The 24,652-nt window shown below is 40.4% G+C and overlaps 1 protein-coding gene across 3 annotated transcripts in view; it reads right to left on the reverse strand.

Annotated features, from left to right (window-relative positions):
• The window catches only part of ptprz1b (protein tyrosine phosphatase receptor type Z1b), a 69,537-nt gene that overhangs the window by 22,764 nt on the left and 22,121 nt on the right, over positions 1 to 24,652 (reverse strand). For all 3 annotated transcript variants that reach the window (XM_037760116.1, XM_037760118.1, XM_037760117.1), the window contains exon 2: positions 16,231 to 16,299. In XM_037760116.1, coding sequence (XP_037616044.1) covers positions 16,231 to 16,299 — 69 coding nt within the window. The remainder of the gene's footprint in view (positions 1 to 16,230; positions 16,300 to 24,652) is intronic.

Raw genomic sequence — 24,652 nt, forward strand, 5'->3', positions numbered from 1 at the left:
AATTGTTCTTTTGGGGAGCGAGAGTGCACAGCATGAATTCTGTTTAAATGCATCGTGAGGGTGTATTTGTGTGTTTTAACAAGGCTGTGTTTCGGACATGAATAATGTAAAACAGCATCTGGACAAGCTAAATTTGCAGACAAACATGAAACACACAAAAAACAATCAAAAAAGATTAAAAGAAAAGTGATGTTCTTCTCTTTCAGAGCAGTTTATTTTGGCGCTAATGCTCTGCTAAATATCACAAGATCGGCCTCAGAATTGCTGTGCATTATTTATTCATGAGCGCATGTCTGAATCTATAACTGGTGTTTAAATTGAAGCACATGCAGCGTGTGTGTGTGAATGTATTCATGACTGCATGTCACACTATCTGCATTTAAATCTACTCACATGATGCCTGTATGCTTTTATTTATTCTTTTTTCGTCATACATAGAGTATCTTCATATTTATTGACATGCAGTGTGTGCATGTGTGTGTAAAATATTAATTCACATGTCTAAGTTACGTGTGCACACTCTGAACTGATGTATATATTAACAGCTCCTTATCTTTGCATGAGTGATGTGTTCATGCAGTCATTTTCTCCAGGTATATTCAGGGAAATCTCAGAGTAAACCTGCCTTACCTGCATTTATTATGCTGACGAATATTTCCGAATTAAAATCATATTAGAGAACATTGAACTGAAAATAATGCAATATACAAACCAGATCATATCAGATATAACGATCAGGATATACTAAGGCTGGGATGTGTAGTGTTTACCGCTTTGGATTTAACATGTGAAGGTGCAGGTCGTATCCATGCCGACCCTCCGCCGTTTTCTACTTTCCCGTTTCGGCTCGCTGCGGTTTGTTTTGGTTGACGGATACGGAACGGATATGACGTCACGTTACTCAGACTACAACAATAAAAGCGGTAACTTCCTTCTACCTCCGCATAGACTCAAATGAAGCTATTATATCGATTCTGGCATTTAAAAAATCTATTTAATGCCAGACTAGGATATACCACTCAGCAATATGATTAAAAATTTGGTTTGATTCCAGGGGGAAAATGAAATAAAAAGCTATGTTCATTGCTCAATATTTGAAGAAGTAAGTGCATATCATCATAAAAATCCCAATTTTTATAAGTCACAGGTTTCACACTGTTCTGATGAGTTTTAATTAGATGCACAGCAGCATTCTGTAAAGATGGAAATAAATAACAAAGACTTACTGGATAAAGGACATGACTCATTGGACCTTTCTTATCCAGTGTCTTGTCACTAGTATGTGTGTGTCCGTGTGTGTATTTGTGCTTCACAGTATACAGGAAAGACAATGGGTCTAATGAGGTCGGAGCAGATGGTTTAACTGTAACTGGTCACACATGACTTAACAGGTATTAGCTTTACATTCCTTGTTGTGTGTGTCATGCGTCTGCGTGAGAGAGAGAGACATTGTTTAACCCAAGTTCAACTAAAATCAGTTACATCTTTGTTGTGTTGCTGCCTGGTTCGGCAGCTACAGTTGAACCTGTAGAGTTATGAGATGTGGGGTTCAAGTTCAGCTACACTCAGCTGTATTATATTGTAGGAGCTGTTTACTAGTCAAATATCCAATATGTACGAGTAACAGTTGTTTAAATTCCTCCTCTAATGCTGCAGCTTCTGTGACGTTCAGTCTGCTGTGTGACCGTCTGTGTGATGTGAAAATGAAAACGGCAGAATTTCAGCATCGCAGCTCGTTAATGTCGAGCATTAGAGGATATTCACACGACGCTCAACAACCAAAGTCTTCTAATTCTTGGCTTACAGTCCAAAAGGTGCACATTTACTGCCAGTAGGATTGTTGTTGACTTTGCCGACAAGAAATCCGAACAACATAACAACCGCAGATTACACTACACCTAGTCAAGAAAGACATTAGAATTATAGTATAAGCTTGTGTGAGTGAGGAAGAAACAGCAGCTGAAATGTAGCTGTTGTTTAGCTGTTAGTCTAAACAATGAAAAAAAGTAAAAGTAAAAAATGTCTACAGACAGATAGAACTTGATCTGAACCATATTTGCCCACTCCCATGTTGATAAGAGTATTAAATACTTCACAAATCTCCCTTTAAGGTATATTTTGAACAGATAAAAAATGTGTGAAAGGTACACACACACACGCTCAGTTACCCATTGTGGTATTCAGCCATACAGAGGTTTACACAAACACAGTATCTGCCACTGTGACCTCGAATACCACTTCAACACAATAAAGCTGTTGCTCGACATTTTATTGAGAACACACTGACTCAAGGTGATTAATATAATCAAAGCTCAAAACAGAACTGAACATCTTGTCAGTCTCACATTTCCATTTTGACCTATATTTTGTATTTTACGAGTGCTAGCACTGTACGTCTGTGTGTGTTTGTGCATCGGGGGAAATGACAGAGGGTGTTCACTGTGTCAGTGACCACATCTGGCCCCAGCAGCTGCATCCGTCAGCATCATAACACATACGCACACACACTGTGTTACACTTCTGACATAACGCTACCATGGCAACAAGTAGCTGACAGGTTGGAAAGAAGGAATAAATAAAAAACATCCCCTGAAGCTAGACTTTCCTGTCTTCATTTAAATCCATAAACACACACATGCGTGCACAACGCCCTCTCGCATTCAGTCACGGAGCAACATTCAGATGATTAAATATGGAAATTACATTTCACATCTCAGAGTTCCACTTGCTTTTTCACAGCATTCCCAGAATACAGTGCGCTGAGGCTGCCAGTGTACCTATTGTTGTCAAATCCACATGGGAGACTTTTAAAGCAGAGAGTCGGCAATTTTGATGGAAAATTATAATAAGTATCAGGTTTTTCTCCTTGTTTTTGTCCTTTATATCTCTCTCTCTCTCTCTCTCTCTCTCTCTGTCTCTCTCTCTCTCTCTCTGAATCTGAATGTTAACACAAATTTAAACAAACAGAATAAATATCACAAACCATGAAATACAAATAAGTTCTACAGAAAGAACATTGGCTCAATCATTTGCTCAATATCTGTATCCTCTTGTTCAGGGATTTAATTTATGATCATTTGTAAAGTGGTCAAGATGAAAATAACCCGATTATACATTAGGATTTGTTTAAAGGGACAGTTCGTAGGATTTGACGGTATGTAGTGGTGTGGTTGCAGATTGCAACCAACTGAGTACCCCTCCGCTCACTCCTCCCTTTCCAAAACTGTGGTAACGTGAGCTGCAGAGTGCAAAACCGTAGTAACGCCGTTCGCCTCGCTCACAGGCCATCCTTATCATCATAACACTACTTTAGGAGCAACGGAAGTCAGACGGCGCCTGCCGGTACCTAGGGCTATCACAATAACCCCAATATTGCAAATACCGTGCTACTGACAAGCCAACTACATTGGATGGCAAGCAACCGCCACAACCGCTATGTTCACATGTGTTTCTTTTTAAATTCTTTGCAATGGGTGCGCCACGTATTTCGCATATATCCAGAGCAAGTACTTTACCTTGTGCTGACATTTTTACCTCTGCAGATATTCCGTATCAAGGAGGGATCAACAGGAGAGGATTGTATTTACCCTTATCTGTACAATCCTCTCCTGTATATATATATACATATATATAACTTATGATTCCACTGTATATACATATCTACCCTCCTATATTCATCTTACATATATTCACTTAGTCCTATATGAATATAGTTCTATGTACATAATATCTCTGTGTATAGATATAACTCCACCTGTATATATCATCTATTGTTCATCAGCATGCAATTTATAGTTAAGCTATTATTCATCAGAATATAACATGTCGATCACTTGCACTTTAATTACAATCTGCATATATGTATATGCCTATGTACATATACCAATATATCCTCATTTGTATATATTGTCTTATTGTCTTTACTAGTTTGCACTCTGGTTAGATGCAAAACTGCATTTCGTTGTAGTTGTACTAATCTAATCTAATCTGATCTAATCTAATCATAGCAACCAAAGCATCTCAGCTGAAAAAAACACCATTGCGCCTCATTGCCCTTCTGTATCCTGCATTTAACAATAAACAAGTAGGTCTATTTAATTAGTTTTAAAATGGTCATCTTATAATAGCCTAACAATAAAGCTTATTTATAAAGCATTACAATTAGGATAAGTAATTTGCAATAACACCGCATATCGTGCTGTTGAGACAATCATTATCACCGCCGGCCCTACAGCCCTAGCGGTACTACAGTTTAACACTCTGCGGCTCACGTTACCGCAGTTTCACAAGCGTGTCGGAGAACTACGGTGGCCTTCAGGTGACGTAAAAAAACGTGAAAGGCTCCGCCAGAGCCAGTGTTTGGTTTGTCCGTTCTGGGCTACTGTAGAAACATGAAGGACTCTGTGAAGAGGACCCTATGTAGATATGAAGGGCTCATTCTAAGTGAACGAAAACACAATGATTCATAGTTTTAGGTGATTATACACTAATGAAAACATAGTTATGAATATTATATTACATATCTGCAAATAGATCCGTTGAAATGCTACGCTGTTCCTTTATATATAAACATTTCATTCATTTTGATCTTTGAACTAAAGCTGTTACGCTGCGTTAGACGGAGTTAAAGATGTCTGTAAACTTTCTGAAGAAACTTTGTGAACTGCAGCAGCTCAAAGAGCAGTCAGCTGTTAAAGCAGTCCAGACAGAAACCATTTACACCTGATGCTGCTGCTGCTGCTGCTCTTTTAACCACAACAGCCGCGATCATTACAGCTCACCCCTCGCTCTCGAGGGAGGAGAGGTGAGACGAGACAAGAGAGTGCACGGAGGACAAAGAGAAGAAAAGAAGACAGCAGCGGGAGGACACAAAGGTGAGAGAGCAAAAGATGAGCAGAGAGGATGAAGAAAAGACTGAAGGTACAAGGAGGAGAGGAAAGAAAAATAAATGGATGAAAAGAAAATGGATGTAGGAGACAAGAGGGGGGAGGACAAAGGAAGACAGAAAGGGGACAAAAAGGACACAGGGAGGAGAGTCTCTCTTTCTGCCTACACTTACACCAATTAAGCTCCGTTGGATGGCACACAGAGCTAATTTCACCCTCTGTGAGAAGGTTCTGCTCCGCTGAGCGAGCTAACTGCTCAAAAAACATGCAGGATTATCAAATTGAATAATGTACGACTTGACTTTTTTGGGCGGGACCGTCGTCTCCTGTTTGCATCACTGCTGGCGAAAAATAGCTGAATATGTATCAAATATTAAAAAGCAAAAAATAAAAGACTGCTGGTTAAGTTTAACCCACAGGGGTGCTTTTGAATCTGCATTATTGTCTGGCTTGCAGGACAGATCACAAGCATCTGTATATTCTAACCTCCTTCCGCCCTCTACTCCTAAAAGGTTCTAGATGTACCATTTTGTTAATACAGACATATTAGTTTAGACCTACTGCTTATTTGCATTATCCATTGATTATTGTTCAATTATTTAGTTCATAGAATAAAACAGAAGTTCAATCTAATCCCAATCTACAGTCGAAAACCCAAAGATGTTCAATTTATAACAACCCTGTCTCCGATAAAATTACGTTTCCATTCAACTAAACTGCATTCACAATTACGTTTCGAAGGAAACATATTGTCTCTCAGATTACGGTCGCTACTTTTAAACAGTTTTAAACACGTGGTAAACGCAGTACAACGTTGTACATTTAAATAAAACCAAACAAAACAAAAAACGCAACACAACTTGATTAGGTTTAGTAAAAAATAACATCATAGTTTGCCCTAAAATGACGACGAAATGTAAGCAAAACACAACAAAAAACGCACCAAAATCCCTTTGTTAGGTTTAGTTTCACATAAGACAAACACCGGTCCCCTGAGCAAAAGTCCGGGATTTAAAGCAACAAAACTACTTGGTTAGGTTTAGCGAAAATAACATCATGGTTTGGCTTCTGTACGGTATATTTTCAAAATAACAGTATGTGTGTGTATATATATATAGATGAAACAGATCTCTCTATTCTCTGAAACCTTATTATTCAATGGTTAATTTACTATCAGAGAGGAATCGTTGTGTCTTAGCTGGTGTCATGCGTTTCAATCAGTATCTCAGTTTGCAGTAAAACTCTTTGATTAGAACTCAGCATACGCCTGAGCAGAGAAATAAGAATCGCTCCTTTGTGTGAGAAGACGCTTCAGTCATTTTTTATTCTGCAGAATCAATGTCGAAGAATGCATTCATGGGCGCGCACACACACACACACACACACACACAGGCTGACTGACATAAAGGAGCGAGCCCGAGGCTGACAAGATCTAAGCTCCTAAATGAATCTATTATGAATGGCAGAGAAAGGCCTACACACACACACACACACACACATCACATCACTCATACAGCGAGATCCACTATGTTAATGATGGACTGCCACACACATCAGCAGACAGCCTATCTGACGATCAGACCTGTCAGATTATTCAGAAAAAAAAGAAACTGGGGGTATGAATCACAGTCTCCGTATGCTCTTTATGTGATCTCTGACGGCTCCGTCTAGACGTGTGAATATGAAAAAGGTCTCTGGAGCGAGAGACGAGACTCTCTGCATGGAGTTAAATATTAAACAACGGCAGACTGGCTCTCTGAACTGATTTACTCTTTATCTTCACGTGCACAGCGAAGGTTAACGAGAACATAACACGGCACTAAACTTAAAGCTACTACGAGGAACTGCTGTTGATTTTGGCGGTCCCTGTGGATAAGAACGGTTGTGTCTCCACCTCTCGCCGGAGCTCTGACTGCAGGTCAAAGGCGGCAGCGAAGCCGGATTTGGGGTCTGTCCACAGTGGACTGGTCACTGCTGGAGTTTGAGCTGAAGGAGTTTCTGGTGAACCAGCATGATTTCGTCCGATCTTGCGCGAAATCCAACCCTTTGGCACCGCTGACAAGCGTTAAAGACGTGTTCAGACCGAAAGCAAAGCGAATATCCGGTATCATTTGTGTTCATTCACGGAGAAGAGGAGGAGCTCGACTCCATAGATACCAACAACTTTTCTTTTTTTCCGCCATCAACCACGGAAGAAATAACCGCTGGTGCGGCTTTGCACCTGTTGTGGACGTCCTACATATGTCAGAAAACGCCGTCGTGTCTGGGTTCATAACGTCACCCGGCAGCGAGCTGTACTCACATACAGCGCCATTGCACTGACTGTATCTAGCAAGCCACACGTTGCTACGGCGATATAAATCCAAAATAAACAGATTGTGCTGTGATTTAATTGCAACAAAGAGATCAAAAGGATGCCGAAATAACTACATAATGATGCCCATTTGTAAAAAGTCTGAATTCATGCTTTGTCAGGTCTATCTGCAAGACAACAAGCAAACAACTTTTAAAATGCTTGTTTTCTGAATGGAGTTTGGATCGATCAGTGCCAGTGTCGCGAATTCGGGTCTATCCGCCTCTTTGCATTGATCTTGTATGTGATCGCGCCGCGCGAAAAGTTTGCTTTGCTCTTTGTGTGAACACACCATAAGAACAACTATATAGAAATATCTCGCCGACGGTCTCCTTCACTTGTGTAGGTCATATTGAGGCATCAGTATTACATTGAGACTGTTTCATAACCAGTTAAAAGTTCCTTTTAGTAACTTTAGACAAAAAACTTGTGTCCTTTGGCTCCACCTACTGAGATTTACCTGGGTCAATGAGATTACTCCTGCCTATGAGTACATGTTTGTATAATTTACAGCCCACTTTACCAACCTGTGACTGTCATGGAAGACAGATTAGACCGGCCAGGTTGGTAAACATGAGCGTGCTGTGTGACGTTTACTAGGATTTTTGGATACTGAAGTCTTAATTTCCCTCTCGTGGCCGTGTTGGGTCGCCACATTACAGCCACTGAACTCATTAACCCAGCGACACACTGGTGCAACCAACAAAAAGGGAAAGAAAATGGGAGGACAGAGAGTGCGTGTTAGTGAATAAAAGAACACACATATGCACCTCTGCATCATTACCTCATGCCTCCCACAAGGCTCGAGGAGCAGCCACACAGACTGAGCAACAACTGGAGCAGAAGAGAAGCCAGCCTCTAGTATTCGGTGACTAAGAGAGCGTTCGAGAACTCGGTGGGTGGTGAACACATGCATGTACACGGAAAAAGAGATGACGGACAACATGAGACGAGAGAGGACGAACAGCTAGCTGGTTGAGAGACAACTGGAATCAAGTGGAAAAGCCTTTACAACAGCTTTCAGACCTTCAGGGGGCACTAAAAGCCTCTAATTAAAATGATGATAATAAAAACAATAATGGTAATGTGTACTTAACAAGGATTAAAATCAATTCAGGTTAAGGGCTTCCAGATTATCAGTGATAAATTCGACAATAAATGTGTAATTAAACAAACTGCTTCGGATGAAGATTGGCTGATATCTGGCTTTCAAATGACTACGATGTTCACCAGCTAGTCGCTAACTTTGTCTGTCTGCTGTTTGTTGGGCAGGTAGCCTACATGTACGGTAGATTTATCAGATCTTATTTGCTGAAAACAGTTGCCTGCTGTCGGTGGCACCAAAGTTCACTCAAACAGCTGTCAACGGCCAAAAGTCAAGTTGGCGACAGCCAAAAACCAAGACAGCGTCGGCCAAAATGCCAAAATCAAGGTTTCAAAATGTCCACAAACCAATGGGTGACGTCACGGTGACTACGTCCACTCCTTATATACAGTCTATGGTGCAGACCAACATTAGCGCTGCATGAAAAAAACAAAACACAGCCACCTCATTCAATTCATTGTGACCACTGTGTCGAGTGCCAATGCAGAGGGCTGCAATAAAAAAAATGCAGGGTTGTCCAGCAATGAGTTGAACTTTGCTCAACTTTTGCAGCAACATAAAATCATATGGCAGCACACTGAGTTTGCCAACCACACATGTGCAGATTCCTGGTAGATTACTTTGTAACATGAACACCATAAATCTTCTGACAGCGAATAAAAAAATGCTGCGATAAATTTCCAGGGTTTTAAGATCCTGTCTCATAATATCGTACTGCTGTTTTGGTGTCTCATAAGCCTTCAAACCTATGGTTGGATTACTATAGCTGGCCTCTCTGGATCATGTTATATCCTCTCAGCGATACCTTCAGCAACATGCCCCCTCCCACACAGCCCCATGAGATTTTTTGGCGCAGTGCTATTTTTAAGTCTGTCTGTCACCATATGTGATGAAAGGACTGACACCGATGTATGCATACGGTATGTAAAGTACTTAGAGACGATTAGCATAATCCTTACAGTGAAAAAATAAGATAATGTAGAGATGTGACTGAACCTGCCTGGCTTGGCAAGAATGTAGATCTTAAAGCTCCACTATAAACTGTATATAAAGATGGACGACATGACAGCTCCCCAAAAGTGAAGCCAGAACATCTTGATCGCCCCCTGGTGGCCGGCTGCAGTATAGCTCATAAATCCTGGACGGGACATGGGCCAAACTAAACAGTCAAAGTCAAATAATTTTTCCCCAAAGATGGTTCACTGTGATTTTAGGTAGTTCATGCCACACTGATGTATGTTCCAAGTGTTCATTTTTCTGATAAGTTTGGTTTTAATGAGGCGAAGTCGTGCCCCTTCCAGTGGATCACCATGGGATCTTATTTTGGAAAAAATATGTACAGTAGTCAACGGCCAGAGACAAATATTTTTTTGATCCCGTTTGAATTGCGCCATGAATCACTCATATGATGTTTGTCAATTTAAAAGATAATTTTGCAAGTCAAGAGAGTCGCAGTTTGTCGCAGTATCATTTAGTTTTGTGTGAAACCGCTCAGTGAACTACATCTCTCGTCTCGCACAGTATACGTCACCAACACTACCTAGCTAGCTACAGATGTAATGATTTCTTAGCTGATGTGTTTTATTCAGCAACTCCTGGTCTTTTTTTCAGTGAGTACATCCCAGTACAAAACACATCTTGTTTTTTTGCAACCAGAAGTGACACGAGAGGGTGGAGCTAAGTACAACCGAACGCTGAATAAGACATTTTTAGGCAACCAAATTATTACGGTTAGCTTTCATGAACTGAAAACACACTGTGAAAGGGTTAAAGTTGTAAGACCAAAACACGGACAACTCCCCGCCGTGGTAGCGACCTGTCAATCACAAGGTAGCCCCGCCCTAAAGCATACCCTTCTTTATGGTCTATCTGACTCTAAATGGGACCATAATTTACCAAATGAACATCATGCTGTATTGAAGAAGACTTGAAACTAGCGATTGAGACCATAAACTCATGTTTACCATGTTTACTGAGGTAATAAATCAAGTGAGAAGTAGGCTCATTTTCTCATAGACTTCTATACAATCTGACTTCTTTTTGCAACCAGAGGAGTCGCCCCCTGCTGGCTGTTAGAAAGAACGCAATTTTAAGGCACTTCAGCATTGGCTTCACTTTTCAGACCTGGAGGTTGCCCACTGGTCTGGATACAACCTTATTCTTTCTGAATTGGTGACAGTCTACACTTAATGTTGAATGTTAAATGTTAACACCAGAACGCTGTTCCAAAATTAGCATTTCCACGATGAGTAAATTATACATAAAGAATTCTTCTGGGGTTTTGTGAAACATGGAGCCGTCACACAGCCTCTCACGCTGTCCGTATTAGTCTGTTCCTGATGACTCTGCTGTACTAATGAAGGGTAGATGCTTGATGTTTTCTTGGAAACTGCTGCACCAGTGTGCTCTGACTCTTAATGTGAACACAGTGCGCTTCTCTTTCCAATCACATCATCTAGAACATAAAGAAACGGTCTAAGGACAGGATGTTATGAACTTATGTAGAAGGGATAAATTATTCATATTTAAAATCTGTGTGTGTGTGTGTGTGTGTGTGTGTGTGTGTGTGTGTGTTCCCCAGACAAAGCACCAGGGGAGTATTGAAGCCTGCATCGCCCCTGGATAAGACGTAGTTGGATCAAGAAGAGACAGACACAGAGAGGAGATGGAGGCAGAAACACTGATACAGAGGTACAGATAAGAAGACAATGGTACAAAAAATACTCAACTTAATCAGTAAGGAATCCAACATTTTGATTCTTTAACATTCAGTTTTGTCTCTCTCTCACATCGCTGCTCCGATTAGTTATATAGATAGATTATATATAGAAATATAATGCTGTAGTAGTAGCAGTATCACTCTAATATTTCTATATGAACTTGTTCTGTTATGATATTTGGACAGTTTCCTTTGAAAGATGTATTGCATCCCATTGCGTTTGCCTGGGAGACGAAACTCAGAGCGCGCTACTCCACACAGACACTTACATGCACACACACACACATTAACAGATGGGGCCCTGGGGGGAGTCTTCCAGGCAGGAGGATCTCAGGGACCCCTTGGAGACAAAGCAGAGAGGAATAACGAGGAGAACATGGAGGAGGAGGAGGAGGAAGAGGAACAGGGATGCAGGGTGTATCTGCAGGTTTAATGTTTAATGTACTTTTTAAATATGTTTTTTAAAGCTGCTAATATTTTAAAAAACAAAACAAAGAAACCGAGCTGGCTCAGGCGCAACTGATGAAATTTATATGATTTAAAATCTGCATCAAAAGCAAACTTAATAAAATAAACAGTCTTTTTACAATGCATGAAATGAAAGGGGTCGGTTGTAGACAGAAACTGTGTAGTTCCCCTTAGCTATACAGAGCGCTTTAGTGTCTTTCAGCTCGTTGTTTTGGTTATTAGTGATGTGGTTCACTCTCATTAACTTAGTAGCATGGCAGGCAACTGTTTCCAGCAAAAATAACGAGCCAATATAAACCCACTTTATGCTACCTTTCCTGTGCCAAACATAGTGGAGCATTTAGCAGCTAAAGAGACAGATATTTGCCACAGGAGTTGGTGGAGACCAAAACGGAACTAAAAGGAGAGTGAGTATCGGACATGGATTAGAGCTGAAACGATTCCTTGAGAAACTAAAGTAACTCGATTACTAAAAATCATGAATGCAAATTGCTAATCAACAGTGTGCAGATTGAATTGAACAACAAATCCGTGTTGAAAAGCACAGTCCTGCTTGTGCCAACAGCTAATGTTAACAAAGGTTACAGCGTTACACCAGCGCTACACCGCGCTGACAGACCGTATGTGTGAGACAATGGCGGGCACAGAGCTTCCAGCAACGCTGTAAACGTAGCACAAAAACAGACACCTTGACTCCCCTGACTTTTAGCTGAAGTCCCTACTGTGACATCCAGTATGGCTATTCTTTTCTGTTCATTCCCTGATATGATATAGGCGGAAATGTGATTGTATCTTTGTCTGTCTAGTCTGGCTTTCTTGTGGTGGTTGTCTTTTTTAAATTATTTTTATTTTTATCTTTTATTTTTTAATTTTTAATGTTTTTTCTTTTTCATTATTTTCATAATTTTTTTAAATTTTATTTAATTATAGGCTTGTTTTTTTATATGTGGGGTTGGTATGTTTTAGTCTGTCTGTAGATGTTACCTTTTTGTTTGTGATGAAAATCAAAAAAATAAATTATAAAATAAGAAAATAAAAAATAATCTTGTCAGTTAACGGTTAATAATCGGTTAACGAGGGTGGGTTATCGGTTAAAAAGAAATTGAAAATTAGCATCCCTATTACATACCTCTATAATAAAAACAAAACAAAAAAACAAAGCATTCGAATACGGATTTGGAGGTTGATCACCATGGCAACGGTTGAAGCTTCGAAGCATTCGTGTCATCCCTACAAAACACAGCCTTGTTGTGGAGAAAAATGCTTGAACTGGTAAGTCCTCATTAAGCAAAAAAACTATGCATGTAATTAAGTTTTTGTTACTTAGAAAATGTAAAACTTTTGATAAAAATCAAACCAAACAAGCATGGTTTGTTTGAGATGTATTGTGATTTTGATGTCGCCTAATTTTAATCTTTCCTCCTCTGCCTCTCTCTTCCTTTCAGCTGAGTTCTTCCTTTGCTTCAACTCTCCTCTCACTCTCCTGCCCCCCCTTCTTTCTTTCTTTTATCTGCCTTTATTTCCCTTTGTCCCCCTCCTACTTCTACTTCTGACCCAAGTAAAAAGCTGTGCACAGTGCCTCACAATGAAGTGCGTTTCTTTCACATGTTAATGCTTTTTACTCGCGACTCAGTGCACAGCACAAGGCGAGAAACAGAGCTTGGTCAGAAAAACAAGATCGAGTGCGCACACAACTCGTGCACACACACATGGGCTTCTGTTACAGTGAATCCAAATGAACTGCCGCTGAGTCGCCTTCACTTGTGATGATGAACTTCAAAACCCAGCAGAGAGGAAAATGAGAAGTATGGAGTAGGAAAGAAAGAATCAGAGAAAGGAAAGAAAAGATCAAAAGGACGGGAAAGTGAAATTACAAATAGAAGTGAGGAAGGAGGGAGAAGAAAGGGCGTCTCCGCTTTTCAACATTCATGATCATTTCAGTATATCACGCACACAAAAAAAACCTATTACACGTTGTCAAACGAGGTATATGTGCCGGGGAATTGATTGTAAGGATTTGACAGAGGGGAAAGAAAACAATCTGCGAGATGAAAATACGCGTGCATCTATTGATATTCATGCTGCGTTGACAAATAGGAGTAGAAGCAAGTCGGATAAACACAATCTCACAGCTGCTGTGAATCTTTGCATTGATATAAGTCCATTAAAACATGGCACATGACCAGGTTTCATATTAAACGCTGTATGCAAAGGGTTATTTTACATGTTTTGATGTTCAGATCATGTGGTTACATTTGTTAAAGTTCAACAAATTGGTTATTTTGCAGTGATTGGATTCTGTTTGGGGTTTTACATTTCATTATCTATTATATTAAAGGGTAACTTCGGTGTTTTTCAACCATGTTTAATGTCTAAAGGCGCTTTCACAAGCCGTAGTCCGTTTGGCTTGTGCGAATCAGAGTGAAATTGATACTTTTGGTTTGTTTTCTATTTAGTTTGGTTTCACAATGCAAAAAATGAATATGCTGAGGGGCGTGTAAGAAGGATGCAAATTTAGCTTTTTCGTCTCCAGAGCTGCCACTTCTATACAGGGAATCGCGGACTTTGATGTATCGCTGTCGAAATGTTTTTCGCTTTGACTCGGCACTGATCTCCTACGCACGAATCCCTTCTTCTCCAGCTTATCTCCATTGAAATAAACGCCACTATTTTTGCGTATTCTGCATGTTGATAGTGACATGAGTGACATTAACTGTATATCTTTGCAGGCTTCCCTTTTAAGCAGATGAGCTGTAGAGCAGGGCTTCAAAGAACAGATCCAAACAGTGGATGCAGCTTACCAGAGAACAGCATTACCAACTGTCTTCCCAGAAAAAAATATGCTACTGGCTGCTTGAAATGTCCCTTAAGTCATTAACCTCGGTTTCAGAGAAATAGCTAATAAAATAAAATAAAATAAAATAAAATAAAATAAAACAAAACAAAAATAAAAAATAAATAAAATAAAATAAAATAAAATAAAATAAAACAAAACAAAAAAATAATATAAAATAAAATAAAATAAAATAAAATAAAATAAAAATCAGTGTAATGTTTACGATTAGCAACATCAATAAATATATATGTCATGCCAGAGGAAGTTCAAGCTCGTTGGCCAATTAATGACAGGCTACGTGAGCTTCTTCGCTCTTTTGCCTGCATCATACAGCATTATGAGCTCCAAACGACATGTGTCGCTTCACCAACAGCGATCCATTTGGGGTGCAGGTTAATACGCTTAATAGCTTTGCATTTAGCCCACTGATGACCTGTTGAGCCTGATCTCTCCTCCTGATTCCCCCCCGATAATTAAGAAGCTAATCTCTCCCTCTGGGACCATTACGGTCCTGTCTGTGTCCACTCTTTGTTTCTGTTGGAGCACAGCTTAGCCCAGCGGGGGGATTCGCGTTGAGTTAGCCGATGCCATCTAACCATATGGTCCGAGGCAGATCAAGGCCGTCTCAGGGGGGGATGCTAACAGATAAATTCCTTCCATTCCTGTGATATTGGGACTGACATTTACCAGTCTGATTGAACTGTCCCTTGTGCTGTTTGTGTGATTTTGAAAGGTAAGCAGTGGGGCTGTGTGTTGGCAAGAATCTGGCGATACGTTACGAATCACGATACAGATTCAATTTCATATCTAATTTTAGGGAAACTGTAATAGTATAAAGAAAACACCACCATATCTATAAAATCTAAGTAAAAAAAAGTCACTATATGAAAAGGCTACTATGGGGACTAACATCATCACATATGAATACAATTGGATCCACAAGAGTCTCAGCTTTCCATTGATACCCAATTTATGCATTTCTAAGACTGTTTAGGGACCCCAGTATGCAGAAATATTCAAATACACCATTTTGCTGAAAATAAGACATTTATACAGCATGCAAAAAACTGCATTCGATTATTATAAAGAGGAGACTCGTGGGTACCCATAGAACCCATTTTCATTCACATATCTTGAGGTCAGAGGTCAAGGGACCCCTTTGAAAATGCTCTTTTCGACTTTTTCCTCGCCAAAATTTAGCTTTGCAGCATTATTTAGCCTCCTTCGCAACATGCAAGTATGACATAGTTGGTACCAATGGATTCCTTAGGTTTCCTAGTTTCATATGATACCAGAATCAATACAGTATTGCAAAACATAATATCGCGATACTCATGTGTATCGAAATGTTCTTACATCCCTAGAAAGCAGAGGGCATCTCAGTCTTTCAATTGAAAGCTCCTGTCAATGATTGATGGTTAAACAATCAAGTTTGAGTCGTTTAAGAACTAAGAGAAACAAAGTGTACGGACCTTATTGCTCTTATTTTATTCTACTTATGCTTAATTGCTTATGTTGTATTCTGAATGGAGGAAATGTTGCAACATTGCAATAAAAAAACCCAAAAAAAAAACCACTTATAGCGTTACTGTACTTGAAGTTACAAGCTATAACTTGGATTATACTTTTAGTATAGTTTAATAATTATATTTATTAAATTATCTTATTCTGGATCGCTTAATCACTATAAAGGCTTGTTGCCACCTTTTAACAAATGCTCACGCACACCCAAAAATTCCACTTCCTGTTAAAAAAAAACACCTCCTCTGAAAACTGTAATCTCTGTCGTCCAAACCGCTAACGTCACCACACACATGACAGTCCAATATCTTTGATACAAAACAGCAAACGGCTCACACAGACCTGTGTACGACCAGCCGATATCTTCGGGGAGTTTCCTCAGGCCTCGGACCAGCGGCTCCGCTGCCACAACTACAGCGGAGAGAATGACAGGAAGGTTATTAGTGTCGTTTTGCATTTCCAAAAAACACACACAAATGCACAGACTGACAAATGAAACCACGAGCAGCTGCTGTGATGTTGCCATATGATGAGGGACAGGCTTTTCCTGTCATTCAGGGGGATACATTTCATAACTAGCTAGCCTGCCCTGAAATAGACCGACTTCATTCAGTCAGAGAGGAAAAGTTAAATGTACTAACGCTGACGACATTTACATGCACACTAATATTCCACTATTATTACAAATTTTAAACGGGTCATGTAAACAGCATATTCCTTTTAGATGTTCTGAATTAGGCCTTATTCTGAATGGAGCATTAAGACGTGTGGTTTAGATTTTAGGAGCATTCTTTGGACATGTATACAACACATTAGAAATAGAGGTTGGTGTTTTTACTGCAGTTTACGGCCAGCTCTGTGCGTTGTACACAAATCAACTAGCCGATAGTTTGCAGAGATGCATGCCCAAAAAGAAAAGCTCACATTTCTGGTCATAAGGAGAAACACAATTACTTATAAACACTATGAAAGACTTGAACAGGTTTTTGGACATGCGCAAATATCGCAACGCCGACCTTTTCAAGACGGTGGTTGAAGGAATGAAAGAGGGAGGTTCGCACAAGTTGAACAAGTCCGCCACCGGTTACTTAACCGGAACATGCACGGCTGCATGTAAACGGGAGTGTTAATGGATTATTCATTTTCATTAGCCATGTGTGACTGTCATATGTGATGTCACTGTGTTGTGTTTTACATATTCCAGCAGAGCGGAGATGACTTTTCTTTGTATGAATCAGTGGGCTACCTCCAGGGTCTGAGAATTGAAGCCAATGCAGAAGTGCCTTAAACTTGCATTCTCTCTAACAGCCAGCAGGGGGCGACTCCTCTGGTTGCTAAAAGAAGTCTGATTGTATAGAAGTCTCTGAGAAAATGAACCTACTTCTTGATTTATTACCTCAGTAAACATTGTAAACATGAGTTTATGGTCTCAATCGCTAGTTTCAAGTCTTCTTCAATACAGCATGATGTTCATTTAGTAAATTATGGTCCCATTTAGAGTCAAATAAAGCGTAAAGAAGGGGATGCTTTAGGGCGTGGCTACCTTGTGATTGACAGGTCTCTACCACGGCGTTGTCCGGTCTGTACGTTTTTCCCCTTCATAGTGTGTTTTCAGTTCATAAAAGCTAACTATAACCTTTTTGGTTGCCTGAAAATGATTTATTATTCAGCGTTTGGTTGTATTCAGCTCCACCCTCTCGTGTCACATCTGGTTGCAAGACGGACAAGATGACGAACTTGGCTTCTAAACGGCAGTCCACAAACCAATGGATGACGTCACGGTGACTACGTTCACTCCTTATATACAGTCTATGGTATGAACAGCCAATGTTGAGATAGCCTGGGGAACAATAGCAACATTTACAACACACAAAAGCTGGCGACTGCCATCTCATTCTGAGTCATTTTCGGGCAGTTCAGGGCATTATTTCAGCTGCTGCTGCTGCTGCTGCTGCTGCTGCTGCTCATATAGTGACTTGATTCCCACAAAGTACCAGAGCATCTTTTCCAAAGGTGGAAAATGATTTGTGTGCAGCACACACGGCCTTTCTGAGTTGTAGCAGAAACAGAAACACTAACCTTTGGTCCCTCTAATAGAAACACACACACACACAGGGTACCAATAGCATTGTTTATCACCGTGCAGTAGAGCACTTTACAGGGTGCAGGAGGGAACTGCTGCACCATTAACATCATTTTTTTTCTCAGCACACACACAAAGAGAGACACAGCTCTCTATTTCATGGTAGTAATTTTCACTCAGGGACAGCGGAGGATACAATGATGTATGAAGTCACAGTTCAGTGTGTGAGTGCCACTCATCTGATTCTTGTACTAGCTGTACATTCGCTAATAGCTTTGTGTCCCTCTCGAGCCGTCTTCTCTTGCTCTATGACATATGAGATGACATTGAGTAACACTCATAGATCTCTCTTCTTCATGCTATTTCTACTGAAAGGGATAATTCTGGTGTTTTGAAGTGTAGAGTTGTATGAGGTACTTATCCGTAGTTAGTTAGTATTTTAGCACTTCTGGTTCCCTTGTCTGGAAGTCAATGTTTTTTTTAGTTAGATAACTAAAATAAGGTCAGTGGTTAACACAAGCTGAGATTATAATGTTTGTTCTACGATATAAAATACATCAGTAAATATCCAACTCGAGAACTTTGAAGCCTTTATGTGTCTTTAAAAAGACGGTTGCTAACAAGTGGCTAAATGAGACGACTAAACATCCTCACGCCGACGCGTCCGCCTTTACAGCCTTGTTGTGTTTACTCGTGGTCATGCAACCATGGTGCGTTTATTGCCTTACGTTAGCATTTTACTCACGCTTCAAAAATCATAGAAGTGGTGTTCAGTTGTGGAGATTATCTTGCTGAATAAGACGTGGAAGTATCATAAACGTGTGTTTGCCACAGAGCCTTTTTTCTGCAATAATCCAAAAAATTCCACTGGCTTTTTGTCGAGGGAACCCAGGGCGATGCTAATATCCTGGTTGGCCTACAAAAATACATCATCCCTGGAGCACTTTATTACCTACAGTAGATGACAGTCGGCATGCTCCCAGTTTGGAGAAAACAGACAGGAGTACCGTAGGGAAGCAAAGCAATGTACAGCAGCAAAACGTATTTTAGCCACCTAAAAGAAAGTCTCGATTGGGAACGAAGCAGCGGTAGACCATGAGCAACCCCCGTGTTCTGAAAGTTAAAATTACTGGTTTTGTCAAAAGGATTCTGGCGGCTTTCGGCTTTAAAGAGAGCATAGATAACTGCTTCAGTTCCCCGTCGGAAAGGTCAGTCTGATGGCGAGGTAAAGCAGTGAAAGTATTCTAAATATAGCGTACACTTAAATGAGCCAATAAATTAACTGATAACATAGAACCCATTGCATCTGTATAATAAACACGGTGTATTTCTGTCAGCGACATTATCAAGTGTTACTTGCTGGTTAGTTTTACAGCCAAAACTCCCACACATTAACCCTGCCAAGATTTCATTCCCATTAAGGTGACACATACTAAAAACATACGTTTCATGTTTCATGAGGTTTTGTTGCAGCCAGAAATGAAGCCTATACGTATGCACGTGACGGGTATTAACAGTGATACGGTAAAGCACTTACAACACACGACCAGATGGTATATTTCATGTGATCAGCGGGGTCAAACAGACAGGCACAACGTATATAATCTGACAAAGCCTGTTGCTGAGCTGGAGAAGAGGAGAGGAGGAGCAGAGGTCAAATGCTAATACAGATATACTAACTCATCATAAAGGAGGACTGGCACACAACATAAACACATAAGGGGAGTACAACAACACATCCTCACAGAACGAACCAAACACCTAGATGAAAGCTCTGTGTGTAGAATCAGATTTAGGTCATGGACAATTACCACCATATCCACTGCATTACGTCTATCTATGTGGCACAGATGAACACAGGATAATCCTATTGTTTACAGCGGGATAAAAAACTAACATTGGAAGAAAATCACTGTAGTTTTATCAAACTATGTGTTGTTGAACTCCTGAAGACGTGAAATGCAGTGCATCCACGCTGAAAACAAAAACCCTTCTGTATCATCTGTAAAATGTTCTGCATGAATGAATATTCAACAAACAGTTGCAGCCACGGGGGAGATTTAATGTTGTACTTCACACTTGTTTGACTCACTTTTGCGTCTTTACTGTTTTTCCCAAAAGAGATGATGATGATGACTAAAAGTAAAAACATATTTAGTTAGAGGCAACTTTCTGCTGAATGGTTGGATGAAGAGTTAAAAACAGACTTTAAAGGGGACATATCGTGCTCATTTTCAGGTTCATATTTGTATTTTGGGTTTCTGTAGAACAGGTTTACATGCTTTAATGTAAAACAAAACATTATTTTCCTCATACTGTCTGAATCAATATACCTTCTCGGTCTGAAACGCTCATTTTTAGCAGCCGTCTCTTTAAAACCCCCTCCCGAAAAGAGCTCAGTCTGCTCTGATTCGCTCGTGAGCATAGACTGTATTATAAGAAGTGGACGTAGTCACCGTGACGTCACCCATTGGTTTGTGGACTGACTTTTTGAACAAGCCCCCAGGAAGGGCGCCGGTCGTCGATCCGGACTTTCGTAGTGGCCAAACGGCGGTACTGCAACTTCCGTGTCCATCACGTGATGCATTGGGCCCAAAAATACTTTTTCCCGTAGACTTACATTGGGAAAGAGACGGCTGTAACTCAGCGGATAATTTTTTTTTAGGTCAATCAACTTCCCAGTACGAATACTCTAATAGCCCTTATTTAAAAAATTATGTTTTTAAAGTTGTAAAACGCACCAATAGCTGAATCCAGAGTTATTTCCCTTCCTCTCTTCATGTGAGTGAGACACAGAACAAGGCTGGAGCGCGAACCGTGACGACGGCGTGACGTTAGGACCCCGTGACCAAGTCATGTGACCGAGCGGACGCTACTCCGCCAACCATCTCGGACGCTACTTCGCCAAGATCCAGGTACTTTTCCAGACGGAAGTCGAGCCATTTGGGCTTCATACGCCAATGAGCAACGCTCATAGGAATGACCGGGGCCCCGCCTCCAACGTTGTATCCAGTTACTTTTAATACATCCATGGTTTTGAAGCCTTGATTTCGGCGTTTTGGCCATTGCCACCTTGGTTTTTGCAACCAGAAGTGACACAAGAGGGTGGAGCTAAGCTACAACCGAGCGATGAATAAGACATTTTTAGGCGACCAAGAGTGCTCGAGGGATGATGCATTTTTGTAGGTCAACCAGGAAGTTAGCATCGCCCTGGTTTTCCTCGACATAAAGCCAATAAGATGAGGCATATCTTGAGGTCAAAGGTCAATTTTCCATTTGAAAATGGCCATGCCAGTTTTTCCTCGCCAAAATTCTTCGTATGTTTGGAGCGTTATTTAGCCTCCTTTGCGATAAGCGAGTATGACATGGTTGGTACCAATGGATTCCTTAGGTTTTCTAGTTTCATATGATATCAGTAACTTCAGTACCAGGCCGTCAGATTCTTAAGAGGTTAATTAAAAATCTATACAGCGTTTTTGAGAAGGACTTGAGAAAGAAGAAAGGAGTGAAGAAAGTGCAAAAAGAAAAAGAAGAAACTTTGAATAAAATACAGTATAAGACAAAAAACAAAAAGACTTAAATGAAAAATAATACAGACAGGAAATAACGACACACCAATAAATTTAGTAGCTTATTTAAAGCCTTGTTTCCCAGCGTGATGTATTCACACCACCGTCTATAAATCCAGCGTATTGATGATTGCATTCATGTCGGCACAAAGGAGGAAAGACCGATGAGAGAAATGAATGAAAGCTGGCAAAAAGGGGAAAGAGTGAAGAATGGAATTGACTGTGGCGTTGTGGCGTCAATAATGGATTCATTAACGTCACACTGTGACGAATTTTAATCTAATTTGCCCTTGGCTAACCACCGCGACACAAACACACACATAACCAAAGGATCACCTGTTGTTTCATGTGATTTCTGAGAGCTTGTTAGAGAAGAGAATTTCCATTTGAAAAGGAAATGTATTTGGGAGATTTCTTTGGCTTAAAAATAGAGAAACTGTTTGATTGAAGAGTAGAATAAAAAATATAATACACATTTTGAAGTACATAATAAGTGTATGTTAAATTTATTTTCTTCCCATGTAGTCTTTAAAACTGCATCTGGCCTGAATCCATATTTACAAAACCCAGACAGACCAGCTTTGACATCAGTCGCCCTTTATTCAGGTCAGTCGGCTGATGCATCCTGACGTGACTATTAAGTAAAAGTTCCTTTTGCAGTGAAGTGAAGCTGCACTCGCAGGACCGAGCTGGCCAAGTCCATTTTTCTACAGTGACGGATTACACCTCTCAGCCAGCCGCCGTGTCTGAGCTGGTTGATTCAGTCAAGTGACGCGGAGGCGTTGGAGGAGGAATGTGAGGATATGAAAGTCGTCTCACATTTTATATTGATGTTTTTAACACGTATATGGTGCTCTGACCTGCTCAAACTAAGGACAATAAAAGGAAGAAGATTACCTTTAGCTTCTCATGACATTAGGAAGCAGTTCTAGAGTCGGAGGTCAGTAATCACCTGGTATTAATCAGGCAGCTGCAAGATATTTTATTAATTTGTTCCCTGTTAAGGCCTTTACACACCGGGGGCGTTCTTTTTGTGTGATTAAATCGCACGTCAATATATTTTTTCAAACTGTTGTTTATTATATTACAAAGCGAAAAAGCATACTTTTTTTTTTGGAACGAGGTTGATTTTGGTCGTGCCTAGAAGGTAACCCCCAAGTTGCAAACTTGCGGAAAAACTCTCGTGAGACTCGCTGGCCGACGACCTATCCTTAACTTGCCAATTCAGGGTCGACGCCTAACCTTAACTATTTGAGGTAGATACCTAACCTTCTAGACACGAACATCAATTTTCTGATCTTTCGCACCACAAATAAAGGCATCAACCGCTCAAGTTGTGCGGAACGAGTTGAGTTGCGCCTTTATTTATGAAACAACAACAACACTTTGGCTCTGTGGTCCGAACCAGGACGGCAAACTTTATTACGCCTTTCAACCTTGTCAAAGGCAGTGCAGACCAGATCCATTCCTTCAGTTCTTACCTTTTGCAATAAAAGCCCTTGACATACATAATATTCGCCGGTGAGTATTAGTTTATTCGTCACGCCCCGGTGTGTAAATGACATAGATGCATAGCTACCAGGGTGCCCCCCCAGACGCTGACCATGAACTGCAACGTCCCGAGTTCAAGTCCAACTGGGAAGCTTTTGTTCTTCCTTCTTTTGTTGTAATTTCTCTCTATGTTCTGTAATAAAATACTTTCTGTTCGCAGTAATGAACAGGTTATAGATCACAAAATATTAACATCTTGCTTATCAGATATCTTTCTATTAGAGCTGTCAAAGTTAACATGATAATAAAGCGTTAACGCAAATTCGTTTTAACGCCACTAATGGGCTCAGTTTTAAAGCGTGAAGAGTGAGGATCAGATCATCATATGAGACTAGAAAACATAAGGAATCCATTGGTACCAACCGTGTCATACTAGCTTGTCGGGAAGGAGGTTAAAAAACGCTCCAAACTTACGCTGAATTTTGGCAAAGAAAAACTGGCAAGCCATTTTCAAAGGGGTCCCTTGAAGTCTGACCTCAAGATATGTTATTATGTACATCATTTTACAGTCAGGGGAACCTGCTCAAACTTAAAATAAGTGAAGCGTTAATAAATATTGAACCATGTATGTAGTTTTTCAACATGAGATAACACAGTTACATGGTTTCCAAAATGATAAAATGGCCATTTTTCCTATCTCTAAAGCAGTGGTGTGGTAGTAGTAAGAGCTAAAGAGATGCATACTGTAGCTCTCAGTCACTGGAGGAAGCAGTGGAATGAGGTGAGGCAAAGAGCCAGGAGCCAAAGAGACACCGGTGCTCGGCTTTAAGAGCACATCGGATAGAGATGGGACTTCATCGCTGCAGGCTGGCCATGCATGAAGCTCGCAGCTGAATCACTGTATTATTCCACCCATCTGCACTCTATCTGCTTTATCAGATTTCCCCGGAGGCTTCAGAGACCTGACATTAAAGGTTTAGGTGACCGCGGTGGCAACAAGACATTTATACGGATGTTTTATTCATGTAGGAAAGGTCAACAGACATGCAGTTTTCCAACAATGCTCTGCTTCATCATCACACATTCATACACCTGTCTTCAATGGAGGAATCAAGGGGCAGCTGATGGAGTAAAGGACTGGTTTCCACTTATAAATATGGAACAAAAGTATGCTTCAGCTCGATTTGAGCGATGCCCCGTGTATTGGCATGAGTGCGGATGACTGAATAATGAAGCCAAACGAGGATGTGTGTCAGCCAGACACCTGATACTCTAACTAAAAGCTTCACTCACACTAAAGTGTCAGTCACTGAGGATGATTTACAGCGAGAGCTCCACTCATAAATATGTAACATGGCAAAACATGTTGAGGCAACGCACGAGTGAACATCATTAGCTCCAACTTATCAACCAGGTGGATGTTTTTTGGAAGGACCTGATAAGCATTAAATGATGTAGAAGGAAAGTTATGTTATTTTATTTTCCCAAATCGAATGTGCAGCATTTTGGAAATTTAAAGGGACAGTGTGTAGGATTTGGTGGCATCGAGCGGTGTGGTTGCAGATTTACATTCAGTAATTACAACTTTATATATAGATATATAGTAGTTTTAATGTTAGAG

This window comes from Sebastes umbrosus, chromosome 23, assembly GCF_015220745.1.
Source record: "Sebastes umbrosus isolate fSebUmb1 chromosome 23, fSebUmb1.pri, whole genome shotgun sequence".
Classification (NCBI taxonomy): domain Eukaryota; kingdom Metazoa; phylum Chordata; class Actinopteri; order Perciformes; family Sebastidae; genus Sebastes; species Sebastes umbrosus.